At 34.5% G+C, this 19,936-nt stretch overlaps 2 protein-coding genes across 8 annotated transcripts; both read right to left on the bottom strand.

Moving 5' to 3' along the window:
- Window positions 1-311: 311 nt before the first annotated feature.
- Window positions 312-5,155, bottom strand: LOC18438315 (signal peptidase I). 2 transcript variants are annotated; one of them, XM_011626688.3, is made up of 3 exons: window positions 5,015-5,155; window positions 4,275-4,610; window positions 312-1,552 (listed from the first exon to the last, which is right to left on the bottom strand). In XM_011626688.3, the coding sequence occupies exons 1-3, from the start codon at window positions 5,108-5,110 to the stop codon at window positions 782-784; spliced, it is 1,203 nt and encodes a 400-aa protein (XP_011624990.1). In that variant the 5' UTR covers window positions 5,111-5,155; the 3' UTR covers window positions 312-781. The 2 variants fall into 2 exon arrangements, with proteins under 2 accessions (XP_011624990.1, XP_088712835.1); XM_088856709.1 differs by lacking the exon at window positions 4,275-4,610.
- Window positions 5,156-7,455: 2,300 nt separating this feature from the next.
- On the bottom strand, window positions 7,456-14,806 carry LOC18438314 (meiotically up-regulated protein). 6 transcript variants are annotated; one of them, XM_011626687.3, is made up of 9 exons: window positions 14,455-14,806; window positions 13,766-13,845; window positions 13,416-13,452; window positions 11,487-11,572; window positions 10,445-10,540; window positions 9,367-9,532; window positions 9,086-9,248; window positions 7,912-8,011; window positions 7,456-7,720 (listed from the first exon to the last, which is right to left on the bottom strand). In XM_011626687.3, exons 2-8 carry the CDS (start codon window positions 13,796-13,798, stop codon window positions 7,936-7,938), a joined length of 657 nt encoding a protein of 218 aa, XP_011624989.1. In that variant the 5' UTR covers window positions 13,799-13,845; window positions 14,455-14,806; the 3' UTR covers window positions 7,456-7,720; window positions 7,912-7,935. The 6 variants fall into 6 exon arrangements, with proteins under 6 accessions (XP_011624989.1, XP_006848563.2, XP_088712828.1 ...); XM_006848500.3 differs by having other exon boundaries at window positions 7,941-8,011; window positions 14,455-14,718; XM_088856702.1 differs by having other exon boundaries at window positions 14,349-14,491.
- Between the last annotated feature and the right edge of the window lie 5,130 nt (window positions 14,807-19,936).

The raw sequence follows: 19,936 nt of genomic DNA, 5'->3' as shown, positions 1-19,936 counted from the left end.
ATGCTCCCCCGGGAAACCCCTCAGGTACAAGAGATATTTTGCAACATTATGTTTTTTTAAGTTTTTGAGTCCATTGATTATTTTCAAACAAAAAATCTGGATTTTGAGTTCTTCAATATGAAAATTGGACGTCCCTATTTCATTCTCGGGATACTTGAGATGTGCCCGAGGGAGCAAATGGATAATATGCTCCCGTTGGGCAACATATCTTAGGCTTAAATAAATTGAAATGTCCAACATGCTCTCAAAACCGAAATACTCCATGTTTGGAAACCTCAATTTATCAAAATCCGCTACAAATTATGGACAAGTTATCAAAAGCACAGCATTTTATACATATTTAAATACAAATCTCAAATAAATTGAAATAATCAGGTATGCACTCAAACCTGAAATACTTCACATTATTTTATACATATTTCTAGATTCCAGAATTCCTGGTTTTCCAGCTTCAACACACCCTTCATCTTGTGCAATGATAAATAGACTAGAGCAATAATCCTATGAGACCCTCCTACACCCATGTGTGTAGAACCCTAAATGATCACCATTAAATTTGGCATAAACCTTTAGAAAAGTTATCACATGGGTGTAGGATTTACTCAATAGACAAATAACAAAAGAGAAAGTATGGTCCAACAGGCTACGGAAATTGTAGGGGACAACAAGCAGGCCTGCAAGAACCAAATGGTATGCATGCATCACCATCCATGTTCGCATCAGACAATTATGATGCCAATGGATTAGTCATCACCTTTCCCCCTAAAACAAACAAATCATCCTACCACTTGACATCCAATGTGAGGGCCTCAGAAGGAACATGGCTGGATGGGAATCTTGCCAAGGAGGTGTTCCCCATGAGGTTACTCCATGCACGGGAATCAGCTCTTACAAATGGCCTCAACCTCTTCAAAATCAAGGGTTTCAATTGCTCCCCACGTTCCGCTCTCGCCACTATCTCAAACCAAGCTCGCTCTAGTGTTGGCCTGGTTCTCCATGCCATTGAAGCATCCACATCCGAAAGCTCTTCTCTCATATCCCTCTTCAATTCCAGTTGAAACCTCACCAATGTAGAAGCAATGATTCTCACTCTAGATATCCTTAGCTTCCCCATTTTGTAAATACGTTCACCCAATAATCTCTTTAGCAATTCCCTTAGTTGATCCAACTTTGAATTAAGAGGAAGGAACCCTGGATCAAGAGAGACAATCGGTTGTCGCATGGTGCTCTTTGACCAATGAAGTATACCGTTTTCCAGCATCAATGTGAGAGTATCATTGGAAGGAAATGCCATGTTCATGTGAGCTTGGGCATTGCGGATCCCATATGCAATTAAAGAAATGGGCTCTGAGATTCGCACCAGGAGCCGTGGCATGCATGAATAATACATAACAGCCAAAGGAGTAGTCTTGCAAACATTGATTGAGGTCCTATTTATGAATGAATCAGATATGGAAGGGTGAATCAGCGTGATTTGTTGGGCACCTTTTACTCTTATCGTAATTCCTTCACCAACAAGAACTCGTTTTGGAGCTATAAGAGTAGGATTTAGCTGCACAAAAATATCACTAACGGTATCATATATAAATCCAGTATAAGTGTAGATACATTAGTTTATTCCAGGACCTTACGCAGCAAGAGAGAGAGATGGATACCCTGAAGATACTATGCCATTCAAGTTGGGCATGAACCACTGAAGATACTATGGCATTCAAGTCGGAAATGAAACACAATCTTTATACTTTACCTCCCCCACCTTAGTTTTGTTTCGTGACTTTCATTCTTTACGGTGTTCTTATTTCATGCTTTTCATTCCTTTCTGTGGTTTTTTCCTTACCTCCCTCACTTTAGTTTTGTTTCGTAACTTTCATTCTTTACTGTTTTCTTATTTCGTGCCTTTCACTCCTTTCTGTGGGTTTTTGCCTTTTTAAAATATTCAAGGTTTTTCCCAGTCAATCAGAAATAATACTTTTAACATTCCAAGGTCTCTATCTATAAAATGGTTGGACATCTAGCTATGCCTTTCATATTCCAGTGCATGCCTTTCATTCCTTTCTGTGGTTTTTTACCTTTTTAAAATATTCAAGGCTTTTTCCCAGTCAATCAGAAATAATAATTTCGACATTGTAAGGTCTCTATCTATAAAATGGTTGGACATCTAGCTATGCCTTTCACATTCCCAGCGCATCAGAAAATTGTCCAAGAAGCATGCACAAGTATAAATCATGAAGAAAATGCTTGTTATGATGGTCCTGGATAGCAGAACACTATCTTTGATACATTTTATCAAACGTGTCCCTCTCCCATCCTATCGAACCTGTGGAATGTGCACTAATCACAAGTTCATAGTAAGCTTTCTCCCAAGTCCACCTCCATTGTAACAACTATACTACTAGGTCAATGATTCAATAGACTATTGAACAGTGTATTTAATAGACTGGTGATGCTTTAATAGTCTGATAGGTCAACAATATTTGATATCTTATGCTTTTTTAGCTCTAGACAAATCGATGCAACATCAAACACAAAAACCATTATCACTTCTATTATATAATTAAAACACCATTACTTTACACACAACTTCGAGGAACTATGCAGCAGTTTCCTCCGTAGAATCCCTCCAAGAAGAAAGATTACGGGAAACGTTTGGAAACCCAGGACCCTATCGTTCATGAATATGAAGGACCCTGATTCCAAAGCAACCACACATCAGACCTGTCCCTCTAGGGACTAAGAATACATGGCTTATAAGACTGCTCCAATATTGAAATATGGCATATGAGCTCTACAAGAGGCCCGCTGTTCATATATAGCTTTTAAAATAATTTACTCTGTCAATCCATTTACTATCAGCAAACCACTACCCAGTTCCCTTTTCATTGAAAATTAACTTTCAATCAGAAGCCATTTGGTGCATTCAGTGCCATGACATTTGTTTTAACCAGTTGGAGCCAGTCAAGAACGATTTCCATTGACATGACCCAAAAGATCACCAAATCTAGCATTGACTTGAGCTATAATTAGGCCTGATCAGGCCTAGTTTATTCCAGTTCAGCCAAATGACCTATTTTAGGTATAGATAATCTCTAAACATAGTCTCAACAAGAGGGGAGAGGGCACTCCTTGAAATTGAAAATGCAGTTTCAAATTGCTCTTTAGTGAATAGATTATAGATGCATTACAAAAAGTAAAAGAACAACATATGAACATGTCTCTTACCAAAGCATCCTTGATTCTCACCGAACACTCTCTTCTAATCTATTGAGGTGTTTTATCTACTCTACTTTTGCTCTTCACTTACTTGAACTAGGCTTTTGTGCCTTACAATCTTTCTTCATGTAGCTTAATTTTTCATAGCCTCAACACAACACTTTCTTCCTACATTTCGACTTGGATATGTTGGTTTTGGAAGGGTGAAATGGGGGCAATATGGAAAATTTAACAAACACTTTCTTGAACATTGAAGAACATGAAATATTTCTATTTCTAGGTGCAAACCCTCACTTTCTCAATATAATAATTGCCTCTTACTGATGTAAATTAGTGCGCATCTAATTCTCCAAGCAAACTTGTGCTTGAGATACAACTAAGTGACTATCTCATGCTATAGTCCCACATTCATAGTTAGATGGGTCATTGTTATAGGTTAATGTCTCTAGTTCTTGCAAAATAAGAAGTTTTTAATGTTAACTTCACTCTCCAGTTCTTGAAAAATAAGAAGTTTGTAATGTTAACTTCAGAAGTGAGCAAATTTAACCCAACTTGCCCAGCAAAAAGTGCCCTAGAAACATCCACCCAGAACTTCAACAGTTTCTATTGAAAGGATGACAATATTTATCGACATGCTTTTTTATCGACATTGCTTTATAAAGCAAAGTAATAAAGTAGCCTACAACTTACAAAGATACAAAAGATCTCCCAGAACAAATAGCGCATTCTTAGAAAGGATATGCTTCAGCAAAGCATTAAATTCTCTCCGTCGATGAACTCTAATTAAGAAAAGCATGCCTTGAACATTTCCAAATGGCATATCTTCGTAAATTGCAGAACTTTACATTCTTTTTGTTTACGAACACTAGATCATTTCAAATGCGATGTTCAAGGCTCTCTAGACATATAATCGACTATGCTTAAACTTAAAGAACAATGAGAACAATATCAAAGCAACATCAAGATAAAATTTATAAAGGCAAATTAAGAGTTCAAACTCCAAACAGAGAACTTCAATAAATAAAAAGCAATCTTGAAGGAGGAAAGAAGATGAGAAAACATACTGGAAGAATCAATTGTGGCTCCCCACTCCCATGGATGTGCATTTCAAGTGGACCTTCCAACTTAAATGGTTTAAGGGAAGGTCTTCTTTGCATAATTTTAACCATTTGGGGTTCAAAAATATCACTTCCTTTCGAAGCTTGTTTGCTCTTTCGATGTAATTTTTCCCATGAAAGTCTCTCATCATTGAATTTCAGTGCCAAAGAATTCCCCCCAATTTGAAGAATGAATTCATATCTTTGGGCAGCAGAAATCTTCGCATTTTTTACATCTAAGCTCGACAATCTTACTCGATCCAATCTCCACTGTTCTATATCAGAAATTTTCCTCAAAATATCCTATTTAAGAAAGAACAAGGTTAGGATTCCGATGTTTTTAAATAAACCCAACCTTTGAAATCCTAATTATCAAATCAGAAGTAAAACCAATCATCTGTTTATCAACAAAAAAAAAAAGTAAGCCAAAATTTCAAATTATGGGGAAGAACAACCAACCTTTCAAAAATGAAAATGTCGTAGGAGTATTAAAAGAAAAAGATTCAGAAAAAGATAGTAGTTGGCTAGTTGGGTAGCTCCCTTTCACTGAAATTTATTCTGGGGAGATTTCTTATAAACTCATCGGACTTTAAGTCCAAAAAAAAAAAGAACAACACCAACAGACTATAATCATGAGTTTCTGGTGTTGAAGATTAAATAGAATAAAAATGATGAGAGATTAAATTGTAGAGTGAGAAAGTGAGTACCTGTAAGAAGAAGTAATCGTAGGAGGGGGGGCTCTCAGTCTCAGGTGACTGCGCATTGGTGGTTAGGAGGAGGAAAAATGCAGCCCAACGAATCATCGCCTTTCCTCTTCTTTTTCTTCACTGCTCAGCAGCGGCTGCATTCATTTACTATATACATCTTTGCACGTGTGGGACAACTTGCATCACCGAAAACTTTTTCTTTTTAAGAAAGGAAAATACTGTGGTGATGGGGCTGTAAATCCTTATCTCCTAACTCGTTAAAAAAAAAAATAAGATTTCAACTCTAAAAATAATGTACAGTATAATAAATTATCAAGATTTTTTATTTTGCTTTAAAAATAAATGTTTATGTATCCGCAAGATCTATAGCATTTATTGAGTTTCAAATTTTATTGTCGGTATTGGAAATTGATTTTAGAGCTGGCCAAAATTACTTTCCAAATTAAGATTTGAGATGAAGTTTTATTTCGTTTTTCATAAAACCTAAGCCTTGTAGAAACCTCATCCTTTAAAAAAGCCTAATTTTTGGGAATTAGTAAAAATTACCGAGTCACCATCAATTTGGATGACAGATAGTATCTTCCTCTAAACTCTCTCCCTAATGCCGCGTTTAAATTTTGGAACACCTCTTCAAGGCACCTTCCTTTCCTTTGGTAATGGATGGATAGGTACTACTCGAAAACAGATATTGGAGTATCACTTGTTGAAAAATTGACAATATAACCTATAGTATTATGTTATTTTTAATGTTGAAAAATTGACAATATAACCTATAGCATTACGTTATTTTTAATGTTGAAAAAGTAGACTATAGAACCTATCGTATCCAATCTCTTCCAAGACTGTCTTCCAAAATTTAAACGCACCCAAAGTAAACTCCCTCTACCTCGACAGATGTACCTTAATAAGGTACCTGCATCACGCTCTAGGCCCTCATCAAATTGCACATGTCGCCCCCAATTTTTTAAAACTCCGCGATTTTTGAGCCTGACCGCCGATTCGAAAGGGCATCGGTTGAAATCGAATTGGTCCTAGAATGGGATAGGTCCTAACCTGGTTTCTTTTAAAATTTCCCCTCTTTGTTTTCTTTTTTTCTTGTTCTTTTTCTTGTTGCTTGTATAATCTTTTTTTAGGGAAAAATTAGTAAAGCCTTACCTAACTCATCAAAAATTGCAATTCAAGTGTCGAAAAACCTTTAAATTAAGGTTGTGATTTGTATAAGGGTGAGGCCCTAAACAACTTCAAATAATACCGAAATATGTTGTTTCACTTTCAAATATCTCTATGATGGCGTGAAAATTTATTTTCATCTCTAATTATAAATTTAAAAGTCCAAAAATTGTAAATCAAGTAAATCTATGAACAATTGAAAATTTTGAAAATTGACGGTCTAGATAATACATTACAAGATGCACTATTTTTAAAACTTGATATTTATTTTTTTCTCATATCCATACATCTTAAAATTGTGATGATCGAATTTAGGATTTTCCAATATCAAATCAATTTTTTTTTTTAATGAATTTTTTAAGTGTGTCTTAATTTGATTGTTTAAGGCCTCACCCTTATATAAATTTTTTTTAAAATCAATCATCTCAACTTGAGCATTAGTTGTGAAAAAAAGTTAAGATTTCAAGTTCTAAAACTAGTGTACTTTACAACGAATCATCTAGACTATCCATTTCACCCTAAAAATAAATGTTCATAGATCTACAAGATCTGTACCATTTTTTTAATTTTAAATCTTATTGTCGGTATTAGAAATTGATTTTAGAACCACATGAAGATTTATGATGCCCGAAGTGCTTTACGGGTGAAGATTTGAGGTGAACTTTACTTTGTTTTCATAAAGCCTAAAGCCTAGACCCTATAGAAACTTCGTTCTTTCTTACGTCCCTTTTAATCCCCCACAACATAAACCCCTCGTTTTCATTTCATTTTATTTATTTTTAATATTTTTTGGATCACTAATTCTAACCGAACCAAACCCATCCAGATGTCCAATCCAATGATCTAAGAGTGGGTAAACAATCCTTCCCACTAATCCGGGTTTCAAAACACTGATCCTACCGTTAAGTGTAACTTAACATACATATAGCAATGATATCAAATATTTTTTCCAAGTGATCAAAGACTTTGAATCCAAAAATGACCAAACTACCCTGGTGCTTAAATTACTTAAAAAGAAAAACGAGTACTTCTCAAAATCACAACAATAGATCATTGATTTGCTGTTAAATTGGCTGGTTCTCAAGATTTTCAAGGAATCGTTGCTCATGCACAAATATTTCAGCTACATCTGAAAATGGAAAAGCTACTTTGGGTCTCAAATTTTTCTGAGGAATTATGTGAACAAGAGAAGAAAAAGAAACACAAACAGGCTACTCGGTTCCTTCAATTCTACCAAATTCTCATCTCCTTGACAACTACCAACCCAATGATGGATGAACATCGTTCTCCATTGATTTTCATATATTTTTGTCACTTGGACCATTAAAAAGATGGCACAAGCAGAGATGACCAGCTAAATAGAACTTTGAAAATCACCATTTGTAATGTACAGCGTACGGTAAGCCAGGGCCTACTCCATGATCAAATAACTGTACAAAAATAAGATAAGAAATAGGATTACATATGCGACGCATGTCTTCATTCCATTCATGAGATAGCTCGCAAATCAGCCTCCCATTTTGTTATTGACAACCCCTGAAACATAGAGAAAGAATTTTGTTATTGACAAACAACCCCTGAAACATGAGAAAGAAGGGTGCCAAAGTTCAACAAATAACCAATTTCGCTGCTATAAAGAAAATGAATTATTTGATGCGACTTATCTATGTTTGTGAGGCATATTAATTGAAAAACAATTGGGGTAAGCAAAAGATCATAAGAGAAACCTTTTGGATACTAGTTTAAAGCAATTAACTGAGCATGGTTGGATGCCCTGTCTGAAGCATTCGCTTGATCATGTCCATGCCAAAGGAAGAGTCTGATGAGCTGCAGTAATTGAAAAGCATGTCAATGCGTAATATTTATCAAGTCTTAAATCAAGGACTCAATACCAACTAATTGAACAAGTAAGTTGCATTCGGACCTAAAGTGCGACCAATAAAGCAATAAGCTGCTAGGTAAATATCAGAATGCCAGGTATTGTACTAGAAAGAAGCAGAAGTAGTTGATTCTTGCAAGATAACTCTCAACTTTCTTTCACTAATTTGACATGAAATATGCAACTCTTTCAAGCTGAATCAGAGATCATGTTCATTTTAAGTATGAGATAAATAACTCACAAATTTCTTTCACTAATTTGTCATGAAATATGCAACTCTTTCAAGCTGAACCAGAGATCATGTTCATTTTGAGTTTGATCACTAACCAATTAGTGCATATCTATGGATTCTGAACAAAGGAAGACAATGTCATTAACAAGTGAGACAGTGGTAGGTGTTCGTGACCACAAGAATATAGTACTTTGATTACATATATGGACAAACCAAAACAAAATAGTCAACTAAGACGTTAGCCTCATACTATGCATTCCAAATGTCTATAACTGTAACCCATATCTCATTGAATTCAATTTCTGATAGCACAAAAACCATAATGTCGTAGATATAAATGGGACTCATTCCCTATAGCTTCAAAAAGAAAGAGGAACTATGAAGGGGAGAATGCAACTGAAAGAGCAACCAATCATTAACCAGGAAATATTTCGATATTATGAACAACTACTTGGCGGATAGGAGACTTGTTATGAGGAAAGTTTCTCCGTATATAGAAAATCATGGGCTAGCAACCCAGGAATACAAATTCCATGTCCTTCCTAATCCAGAGACCTTTCAATTGATAAATACATCAAAGATCATGTTTTAATGCAGTTAGGTCAGCAGTAGCCATATGCATTTGAAAATATCAGAAAAGAACAGTAATAATCAAATTAAATGAGATAAAGAGTGTTTGGCTGTAAGCCCTTCAAACTAACATTCCAAAGATATAGAATAAGAAGTTAGGTTAGCTATAATCTACTAAAGCAATTTCTCTTCATCCAAGATTAGCAAATTAGATAGGAACCTGGGGATTGTGATTTCATATGGGAAAGAAACAACATCCTGATTCTGTACAGGAGGAATGTGGTCCTTCTTTTCATTAACAAGCGTTATGATTTTAAACAACACTTCACGGAGTGACTTCTCCAAAGAAGCACGATGCGCACTCATTTCCTCTACCGCCGTCTCTGTAACAAATCAAACAGCAAACAATTTGGAAAAACCAAAATACAATTCATCTTTCCAAAGTATTACTCAGTAAAATGTGGAAATAATATCGATTCAATATCCAATGATGCAACATACCTGACGGATCTACAGCCAAAGGTTTCAGATGATGAGATTTTCCAGTGGGTGATTTTGAGGAAACTACACTTAGATTAATGAACCATTGCTCCCAGCACAAGCGCTCAGTTTTATTAGTAAACCATGCTGCCTGCTTGTTCTTTATCTCATAAAAGGATATGCACATCTGCATCGTTCAATATTTCCTCAGTGCATTAATGCACAAATGGCTCTATATATGACCATTGGTAATATAAATAAAACAAGTTGTGGCACTATGAGGGAACAACCAGCATATAAAAGAAAAGGGATCCTACAACAATGGCAACTATATTACTGCTCTAAGAAGTCTAGCAGTACTTGGAACTTACCCCTCAAGGGCTACACTGCAGAATAAAACAGAAAAAATTGGGCTAAAATTCATCCATTGGATTTGTCCTCAAGATTGTTTATCAAAAAAAATAATAAATCAAGTGTTATTCAAGTTTTCCACTGAACAATTGACTACTATGAGAAGTGAGGAATCAGTAAACAAGCCTAAACGTGTGCCATTAGCATGCACTAGGGGATTGGATCAGAAGAGCTCCAAAGCTAAGCAGTTCTAATATTGATTGGAAAGCCTCTTCATGAAAGGCCCTTATGAAGCAATCGATTACATATAAATCACACCAAACTTTCTGCCATAGTTACACGATGGGTAAAATGTTCCAACACATCTATGCATCCATACAATGGCAAAAAGAAGGTCAAAGCTAGATCATGAAAATTTACTTTGTGCCCATCAGAAAAACAATCTGCTTTGTTTCTAAATTTCAACCATTTCAAGCACTATTGATGGTTGCACTTTCTAAAAAACTGAATAATTTATTGACTGAAGTAACAGCAGTCAAGTAATTCCATCTCTTGGCTCGGTGGTTGGGGTGGTGAAAACGCAATGTAATGCCAACGGTTCCAATCCCATCACTTAATGCCCCTCCCCCAATAAAAAGTATTTATTAGAAATGTTTCGTCATGTTGGAAACTACAGAGTGATGATTACCCGAAAAAATTAACAGCAAACACGGGCTACAGGGGAAATTTTTTTAAAATGAACACAAACCTGGCTTTTCTTGTTCGGATGCTTTTCAACCCAAGCAATGAACTGATCAATTTTTTCCTCTAATTTCTTTTCTACATCAGGGTCTCCACATTGAACCTACAGGCACAAATCAGCTCAATACAAATAATATAATATCATCTGATATGAATCTGGTATCTGTTTAAGTTTTAGATTTTTTGCTGTCCAAACATGCATAAAGTGCTTCTAGCTTTTCCCCCTTCCAACTATGCATAATATTTCCAAATATTGCTGCTATAAACACCACAGAATAGCTACACCTCGAAATTTAACAATAAAAGAAAGTTGGTCACATTTACTTTCATATATTGCACATGTTTTAACACTCTTCCTGGAACGCTCATAATAATTGGTGGCTTTGCAAATAAAACTTGGGGCAAGATGAAATGTGACACAGATGGTGTATGAGATTCTGACAACTTTGAATGCCTCATGTGCCAGAGAAAGGAGCTTCCCACCAATGAAATGAACACATTTTCTAGTTCCTAGAATTTTATAAGCCCACAAAACATCTTTTATTTATGTAATCAGTTAATAGATCTACCCTGAGTTTTCCCAGATTTTCATCTCCTCTAGATTCCACAAATGAATTTGAAAATTGCTATGATTAAAGGCAAATCCATGTTATGGCTTAAAACCAGTTCTTCTAATTTCCATTAGAAAACTTCATCACGAATAAGAACCTCTAGATCGAATGGGGTCCTAATGAAAATGCTCTTTTGAGAGCATTGAAGACCGGTCTTAGCAGATAACATTTAAATCTCAAAACATAAGAGTTAATCATTACTAGAATACTTAGGTAATACTCCACAAATGACGCAAATGCAAATGGTTTCTTTGTTCAATTAAATGCACTGTCTTGATCAACCAGAATATGTTTACCACACCAGTTTCGTATCATGGTCCTCAATGAATGTTTTCCAACAAAAACAAGACCAATGGAGCAACATGCTCAATGCTCAAGAGTTTGAAGTATAAAAAATGTTGAAACAAAACAGTGCATATATGTGACATAGTAACTTACATAAGTTATATCAAACAGCTCAGAATCAATGTCTCTAGGTCGAACAAGGCCTAACGCTCTGTGAAACACAATTGTATGCAGAATACCTGTATCCAGGTAAATCAATGTAAAAGGACGCCCAACAACCACTGAAATATGATTGTCAATACAATAACTGCATACCAATAACTTGCAAATAACACAGGCACAATGAACAGATAAACTTGCAGAAAATAATAAACATTTATCGGATGTACAACATTGATAGCAAAGCAAAATCGCGCAACTATTATAGCAGTCGACAGGCAAAAGTTTCAGCTTGTATCCATTAAAGAACCACTTCATAGCTTTCTTTTTTATTATAGAACTTCAATTTAATCAAATGGAGGAGAACCCATCAAAACGCATCAGAATGGAACCAATGCGAGGGCTTAAAAATGCTCAAATTATTTTGGCATCAAGGATTTGCTGAATTTTCCTTAGCATATATGCTGATTCTTTTGGTAATAACGCATATTTTAATGAAAGCATTTATGCTGAAATTCAGAGGGAGTCCAATGACCACATCATGCTATTTATCTATGAATGAATTTCTGACAAATCAAATCGATTCATATATAGATTTAAAAGGTGTTGTCTCGATCCCAGATTCATAGAGCGCATAAAATAATATTGCATACATGGCACTCAATAGTAGGAATGTTTGCATGCATTCAAATTTTTCATGCACATAATCCTTTCTTTTTCATTTTATTTTTGATAAATAAACGATATGAGGGAAACAAACGGCACATGGGTAACAAAAGAAAAGGAAGCATGCAATAGATGACGAGGAAGCATCTCCTGAAAACCTGACTGGGTGATGACAAAGATAAATATCCTATCAACCCACTGCATCACTCTAACATTGATCAGAGTGACACACTAAGAACAGAGATCTTAAGGTCTACATTTCACTACCTAAATTTCATGCTTTATTTTTTTTGAGAATGTTAACTTGTAGTAAGTATATCGAACTTTACAAAAATTGCTCCCCACAAAGGGTTGTTATACAAATCAGCCCCGAGGGGCAAAGAATGGATTACAAGAGCAGCAAAATAATAAAAGGCTAGACTAATGATGGCTAGGCTAGGCTGGACTGAGCCCCCTCCTTAGCCAGGGCATCAGCGGTGAAATTGGATTCCGTGAATATGTGATTCCAGGATATGTGGAGATTCCAGGAGATTTGGGTTATCTCCTTGAATATGTGGTTGAGTCTCCATGGGCAAGAGGAGGGGTTGGAAGCCCATAAAATGATGTTCCTTGAGTCTCCTTCCACAGTAAGCAGAGAACTCCAAAAAGGGTTAAACTTGTGAAGGCCTTCTAGCTAAATTTCATGTTCAGTCAAGAGAAAGCAAAAAAGAACATGTCTTGGGATTCACATTAATCTATTTTTCTGAGAATCTCTTGAATAATACAAAGATGTTCATATCGATAATTCTAAGATGTTCATGTCAATAACCAATTACCATCTGGATAACACTAAGATGTATAGTTATTAACACACTAACCCACATCCAAAATCAAAATGACACAAAATTCCAATAGGACTCACAAGATCCACAGATGTCAAACCCTGTGACAAGTTATGCAATTTAATCACTTACACCCAAAACGATGTACATTTTCATCTCAACACAATTTAACCACCCAAAGAAAATATTAAAAAATTTAATCACGACAATTAAAATATCTCCAGATAACTTATGTGCAAGATCCAATCATGGGGAAGATACAAAAAATCAATGACAAAAAGACCACAAAGATTATTTCTAGCAAGTGACACATGGATTTAGAAACTTCTAAATCAAAAGTCTATACTCCATAAAATGAGAAAAGAAAATTCTATTATCTATACAATCAAATTAGAAAATATAAGCAAAATGTTTCTCAAAAGATAAGCGAGCGTACAGCGTAGTACTTCTTGTATCTCAAAGTTCTCCACCTCCTGAAAAAAAAAAACATGTTCAATCCAATAACTTCTAGGACACATGCGAACAGGGACTTACAGAAGTCATAAGTTACCAGAATTTATGATACAATTATACCATACACCAGCCATGTATGGTAGATTATGCACCATGTGCTGTTCAACTCCTGTTCCGAATAATGGACGGTGAAGAAAATTCATAGTTCAAAACGGCCAGCATTCACCTGGGTAGTAAACCCTACCATCCATCATCGGAGAGAAGCAATGGATGTCCACATGGCGCAGCATATAGCATACAGCACTTTGTACGGCATGCTTCTTTCACACTCACCAGTTCATTAAGAGTGAAAACCTCATGATTCATGATGCCTTTTCAGCACATCCACCGATAACTTTAACTCCTCGAAAACCCTAAAACACATTCAAAAGAATAAGGAGATAAAAATTCTTCTTACTTAGCACTGAAAACTCCTTGTCCCTTAATACTTAGATTCCTTGTTCCTTTCAGACAAACAATAAAGAAAACTGAACATTAAAATTTCACAAAAAGGATAATCAATATTGTAAATATGCATGGATAAGGGCATAGAGAAAAAGGAAAATATAGCTTAATTCCATCAGAAAAGTTCATAACTGCCAATTAGTGAGAATCCAAAGTTAGAGCATCATGAACCTAGGGTACAAGGCATCAAGGTGATCTCAGATAAATAAATTGCAAAAATATCCTCAAACAAAATCAGCAGTATTGAATCACAAAAAGAAAAAAAAAATCTTCCAAAGACTGCTTAGTCCCAGTAAATTCTACTTCACCAAAACCAACAGTTCATCAATTATTGGGACAAAAAAATAGCATCTAAAGCAGTAATTTACACCAAAAAGAAGCAGAAATCGCACAAAAAAGAAGAAAAATTTACGATAAAACGTTTTACAAAGAAAACATCATCCTCTGGTCAATCCAACCACTGTAATTCATGAAAAAAATCAAAATAATCGAGGACTTAAGAGCAACTTTATGTTTACTTGGATCCAATGAACCCTTTCCGCGACGTTCAGTGCTGAACTCCTGGTAAAGTAGTGAATTTGTAATCAACTGCATTTTAATTTAATTAAAAACCCATTAAGTTACGGTAGATTGTACACGCAGGTTTTTGGTGATACCACCCTTGCCGAGACGTTTTATTAAGGGAAAATAAAAAAAAAACGAAAAAACAAAAATAAAAAAACAAACCCCAGTCCACACTTTCTATGCAACTTACCCAATACAATTTTTTATCTAACTTTTTTTTCTAAAACAAACTTTTATGCAAATACTTCTTAAAGAAAAAAAAAAAAAAATTTTAAACAAAAATATCCTTCCCATACACAAAAATGAGTTTGACCAAATTTGAGGTTGACTTTCAGCCTCAGTAGTATATTGTCAGGGCACACCATCGTATTGTCGAACCCATTATTCCATAAACTTAAGTGCTGAACTGCCCTAAGACAACTACTGGACCAAAACTTAATATTATTGGGCCACAACTTAATATTATTGGGCCACTTTTTATATAGTGTCGGACCCTTCGAATCCACGGTTGGAATCCAGTAACATCTACTGCTGGACTGCCCTTTGCAACTGCCGGATCACTGTAACTCCAGAATTTTTACTGCCGGCCCTCACTTACATAGTGCCCGAGCCTTATCATAAGTATCTACTATCAAACCGTCCTTTGCAACTGCCCTAATTCCAAAAAATTTACTGTCGGACAGTACTTACACAATGTTGGAGCCCTGTGATTCTAGAGTATTCTACTGTCGAACTGCACTTGTACAGTGTCAGAGCCCTGTGGCTCCAAAGTATTATACTGTTGGACATACTTACACAGTATCAAAGCCTTATTTTGGTGGGATAAAGGAGAGAGAGGCATGAGTAAAGGTAAAAGTAAGGGACCGTAGTTTAAGCACTTTTTATCTTTTATTTAATTGGGGGAGTATTTGCCTAGCAAGTGTATTTTAGGGGGGAAAATGAGAGAAGTAAATAGTTTGGAAGGTAAGTTGCATACAAAGTGTAGTTTGGGGGGTTTTTGTAATTTTTGCTTTTATTAATAAAAAAATATAACCCATGGGATTGTCTTAAAAAAGACCTTTATCTTTGGGTGCAGTTTGTATAGAGGCAAGGCTCTTAGCAATCAAAGTAAAGCGCAAATTCAAATAGTATCGAGAAATATAGTTTTAATACTGAAAATATTTGTGATAGTTTAAAATATATTTTCATCTTTAATTATAAAATTTAAACTTTAAAAATATCTGACTGATCTATAAAAATTTGAAAATCTTGAAAATTGATGGTAAAAAAATGCATTACAAGATGCGCTATTTCCAAAACTTGAAATCCATTGCTTTCTCATGTTCATTCCTCTTCCTGCCCAAATGGTCAATTTGAGGATATTTGGGCATCAAAACAACCTCTTTTAGTGAAATTTTTTAGGTGGGTTTTAATTTGATTGTTTAGAGTCTTGGATCTATGTAAATTTTTTCTTTTATCTTTTATACATGGAGGTCACCATCATTATTGTTCCTTAAATTTCAAAATAGGTGGTTATAAGAGTACCATTGAAAAGACAAAAAGTTGAAAAAAAAAATCGAACTTCATGACTCACCCCGAGCCATCCAATTTGACATCTAATTAGTGATAATGATTGTGACGTCCATTACAAAAGGTAAATGGTCTCTTTGTACACATTTCCATAACCTATATATATATATATATATATATATATATATATATATATATATATATATATATATATATATATATATATATATAAACATTTTCCAACGCCTATAGGCTAAAATGAACAGTGATTTCGCTTACTCTCATCACCATCCAAATTTCATCACAAGGTCACAGTTTTTTGTAGTGTTTCAATTTTCATTTTTTTTCTACAAATCAAAATTACTTGAAATTTAGAGCGTGCGTACATCTTAGTGAGGTGTACCTAATAAAAATATGAAAAAGATAATTCCTAATGTATAAATTAATCAAAATACCCTCAAAAATTTATAAAGGTATTTTAGTCAATTTATATTTTATGAATTATTTTTTCATATTTTTATTAGATGCGTCTCACTAAGATGTACACACTCTCCAAATTTCAGATCATTCTGATTAGTAAAAATCAAATGAAAATTGAAACACTACCAGATAATTGTGACCGTACGATGAAGTTTGGATAGTGATGAAGGTAGGCGAAATCACTATTCATTTTCGCCAATAGGCATTTTGTAGTATTTTCTATATATATATAGGGAAAATATGGGATTAGCCCATTAACTCATATGAACATATGAATCCAATGGCCCAGATTGAATCTGATATATATATGTATAAGGATTCTATACATTGAGACCATTTACCTTTGATACAAGGTGGTCACAATTACTTACGACCATTTGCTGTAAAGTTTGATAGCTTGGATGTGTCACAAAGTTCGAGGTATTTTTTTTTTAAGTTTGAGCTGGTTAATAGAATAATTGCAGTCACCCAATTTCACATTCAACAGTCAAGATTAATGTCTCATGTACCAAAGGTAAATGATTTCAATATATATATATATATATATATATATATATATATATATATATATATATATATATATATATATATGGGGATTTTCATTTAAGACAATACCCCGGATTGAATCTATAGTGTCGGCCAGCGTCCTAGATTGAATGTAAGCCTGATCCAATGGCCATGACCTCATTTCATATTTAAATTTTTATTTTTTTTCTACAAATCCGAATCATTTAAAATTTTGAACGTTTGTTATACAAAAATAAGAAAATCTAATATATATATATATATATATATATAAGATTTGCAAGATATAAATTGATCAAAGTCATTTTCTAATTTTTTTATTTCTTAGATAGTTAACCACTGTTGTTTTCTAGTTTCAAAGCCAAAACAATAGTAGTTAATTGTCGAAATTTAACTGAAGAACTAATACTACAGTAAGGCTTCAGAGTCGCAGTGACAAGATAATCCCTCTAAGGCCAGGAATTTGTGATAAGGGGTAGGGATTGTTTCTTGTTAACTAGGAACTAAGTTGTGATATTGGATCTAATTGAAATTTTTTTCAAGACCTTATCTTATAGATCGTCTACTACCATCTCTAGTTTTAGCAGTAATGTTTTACGTGTTAATAATAAATATAAAATAATTATTGATAATATAGAAAAACAAATACAAACTGAAACATCCCTAATGTCCCAGTTCATGATGTTTATAAAAAAAAAAAAATTTATTTTAAAAGTGATTTATCAATTAAGGCAATTGAAAGAACAATTTATGTCATGGAAACTCAAGATAGTTTCCAGCTCCTATCTAACAGAATGATAGAAGAACATAAAAGGAAAACTTTCAATTATCTGCATGTTAGATTGGTTTAAGTGGCAATTAAGCCCTTAATCAGGTCCGGGTTAAACAACTCTATTTTACTTTATATTAGATATAACAGACATAGGTGGTTCACTGATTCTCTGTTGGGAATTATTGAATCAAGTTTATGCAATGGCCCTATTTATTTTAACTGCTTTCCATACTTTTTTGTGACCCTTTTGGACCCAAATCTTTTTAAAGGTTTTAACTTTAAATCTAAAAGCCAAGGTTTGATATGGATCCAGGATCCCAAAACCTTGCTTTTGTTTATAAAATATGCTACAAGGTGATTAATACCTTATGCCCTAATGCTAAGTAGATAGTTACTAAAGGTGAAACTGTATTTTTTCATAAACAATGTTGAAAAATCTAATCTTGTGTACCTAAAACGGTATCCTGGAATCAAATTACCTTATTAGAAAGGTCGCCTCTCCATTTTGAAACTCAACCAAAAGTTTTTGAAAATATAGAACTTGAACAAATTGTTGAATACCCTGATGGTGAGATTGAAATATAGTTTCTATCATAAAGAACGACGAGACAAAATATAGCTAATCCTCATCCTAGGGAACCTTCTAGGGTCTCTACCTCATACGTCCCTCAAGCAGATTACAAACGATCCTATAATGAAAGGATTGTTCTTGATGGTTTAAAATAAACCTCTGATCAGGTTCAACAACCTATGTATAGAGTTGATACTCTTGATTTCTCATCTCAACAAAAGATTGAGCAAGAGGAGCCTACTTTCTTAAACTTTGAGTTGGGAACTTATGTTATTAAAAAACAAGATGAATTTAAGATTGATAAAGAATGGATGAAAAAGGATTTTTACTCTGATGAAAATAAAAAAAATCAGAGAATGGTTTTTTAAAGAATTCAAAGAAAACCTCCAAAATGCTTTTCATGAAAATTTCAATAGATTCATATTAAAATATAAGAATGTTAAGTTTTTCAAATGGCTCGGTATGTCCTCAAGCAAAGGGGAATATCTGCTCCAACTTTTCTAACTTTTCATACTAGTGATGGTAAAACCATCGAGGCCATACATCCTCCTTAAACTGCTTTGTAGCACAGGGGAGAAAAGATTGAAACTAAGGCATCACCCTTTAAATTAGGACCTAAAGAGAGTGATGACCAAATGGCAAAATTAGATGGCATACCTCATATCATTGAACATAACAATTATACAAACCTCTTTCTACAAACTTTAGGCAGACATGCTACTAGGATGGAAAATACCCTAAATAGCTTTAAAGATACCCTGAAAGAGAAAAAGAAAAAAAAACCTAGGGAAGCTTTGCTATTTAAATCTCCACCTACCGTAGAAACATGAAAATTCAGCATGTAATAAATGAAAGGGAACAACCAAGAACTTGTAGATGAGTTGGTTAAGAGACTCTCCAAATTAAGTATTACAGAAAAGGGATTTAGGACATAAAGTCTAGAACTTAATAGAATTAATTATGCAAGAAAAAGTAGGCATGTAACTCAAATTAGGATGTATGACCCTAGGCCCCTAGGCCTGCCCCTGTAGATGTTCAAATAGAAGAAGATCTTATAACAAGTTCAGTTTTATATTCGAATAGATCAATTGTTAACTAGAGCATAGATGGAATATATGAAAACTAAATTATTGATTTAATGAAACATATGGCCATATATGCATGTAAAACCAGTGGTAATAAAGACCACGAGATTGGATAGACATATCCCAAATAGTCACCAAATGCATGTGTTTAGAAATCCCTTCAAATTGGGACCAGATGATATTGGCGTGCCATGAAATTTAAAGCAAAATGTTTGTAAGGACTAATCTACCCTCTGACTGAGTTTCGGCTTTGGACACCGTTTGTAAGCAGCCGCTTTGTAAATCGGCCAACTTTTTAAGGCACCTATCTATGAATAGTGCCATGTTGGTGGCTCCGACTTTGGAACCCCATAATATTGAAATGCCCTAGTTTTTTGTAGGGTGCCTTCAAGACCTCTTGGATTAAACTTCTAACTCATTTTGATTATCCCATCTGATTGGGGTTCAACTCTTATTTTTTGAACAAAGGATTGATGTTCAACTCATCTCCCTTA

Source organism: Amborella trichopoda, chromosome 13, assembly GCF_054954075.1.
Source record: "Amborella trichopoda isolate Santa Cruz 75 chromosome 13, AtrichopodaSantaCruz75HAP2 v2.0, whole genome shotgun sequence".
Lineage (NCBI taxonomy): Eukaryota > Viridiplantae > Streptophyta > Magnoliopsida > Amborellales > Amborellaceae > Amborella > Amborella trichopoda.
The sequence above is the reverse complement of the archived record's forward strand: the minus strand, read 5'-3'. Positions and strand labels throughout refer to the sequence as shown.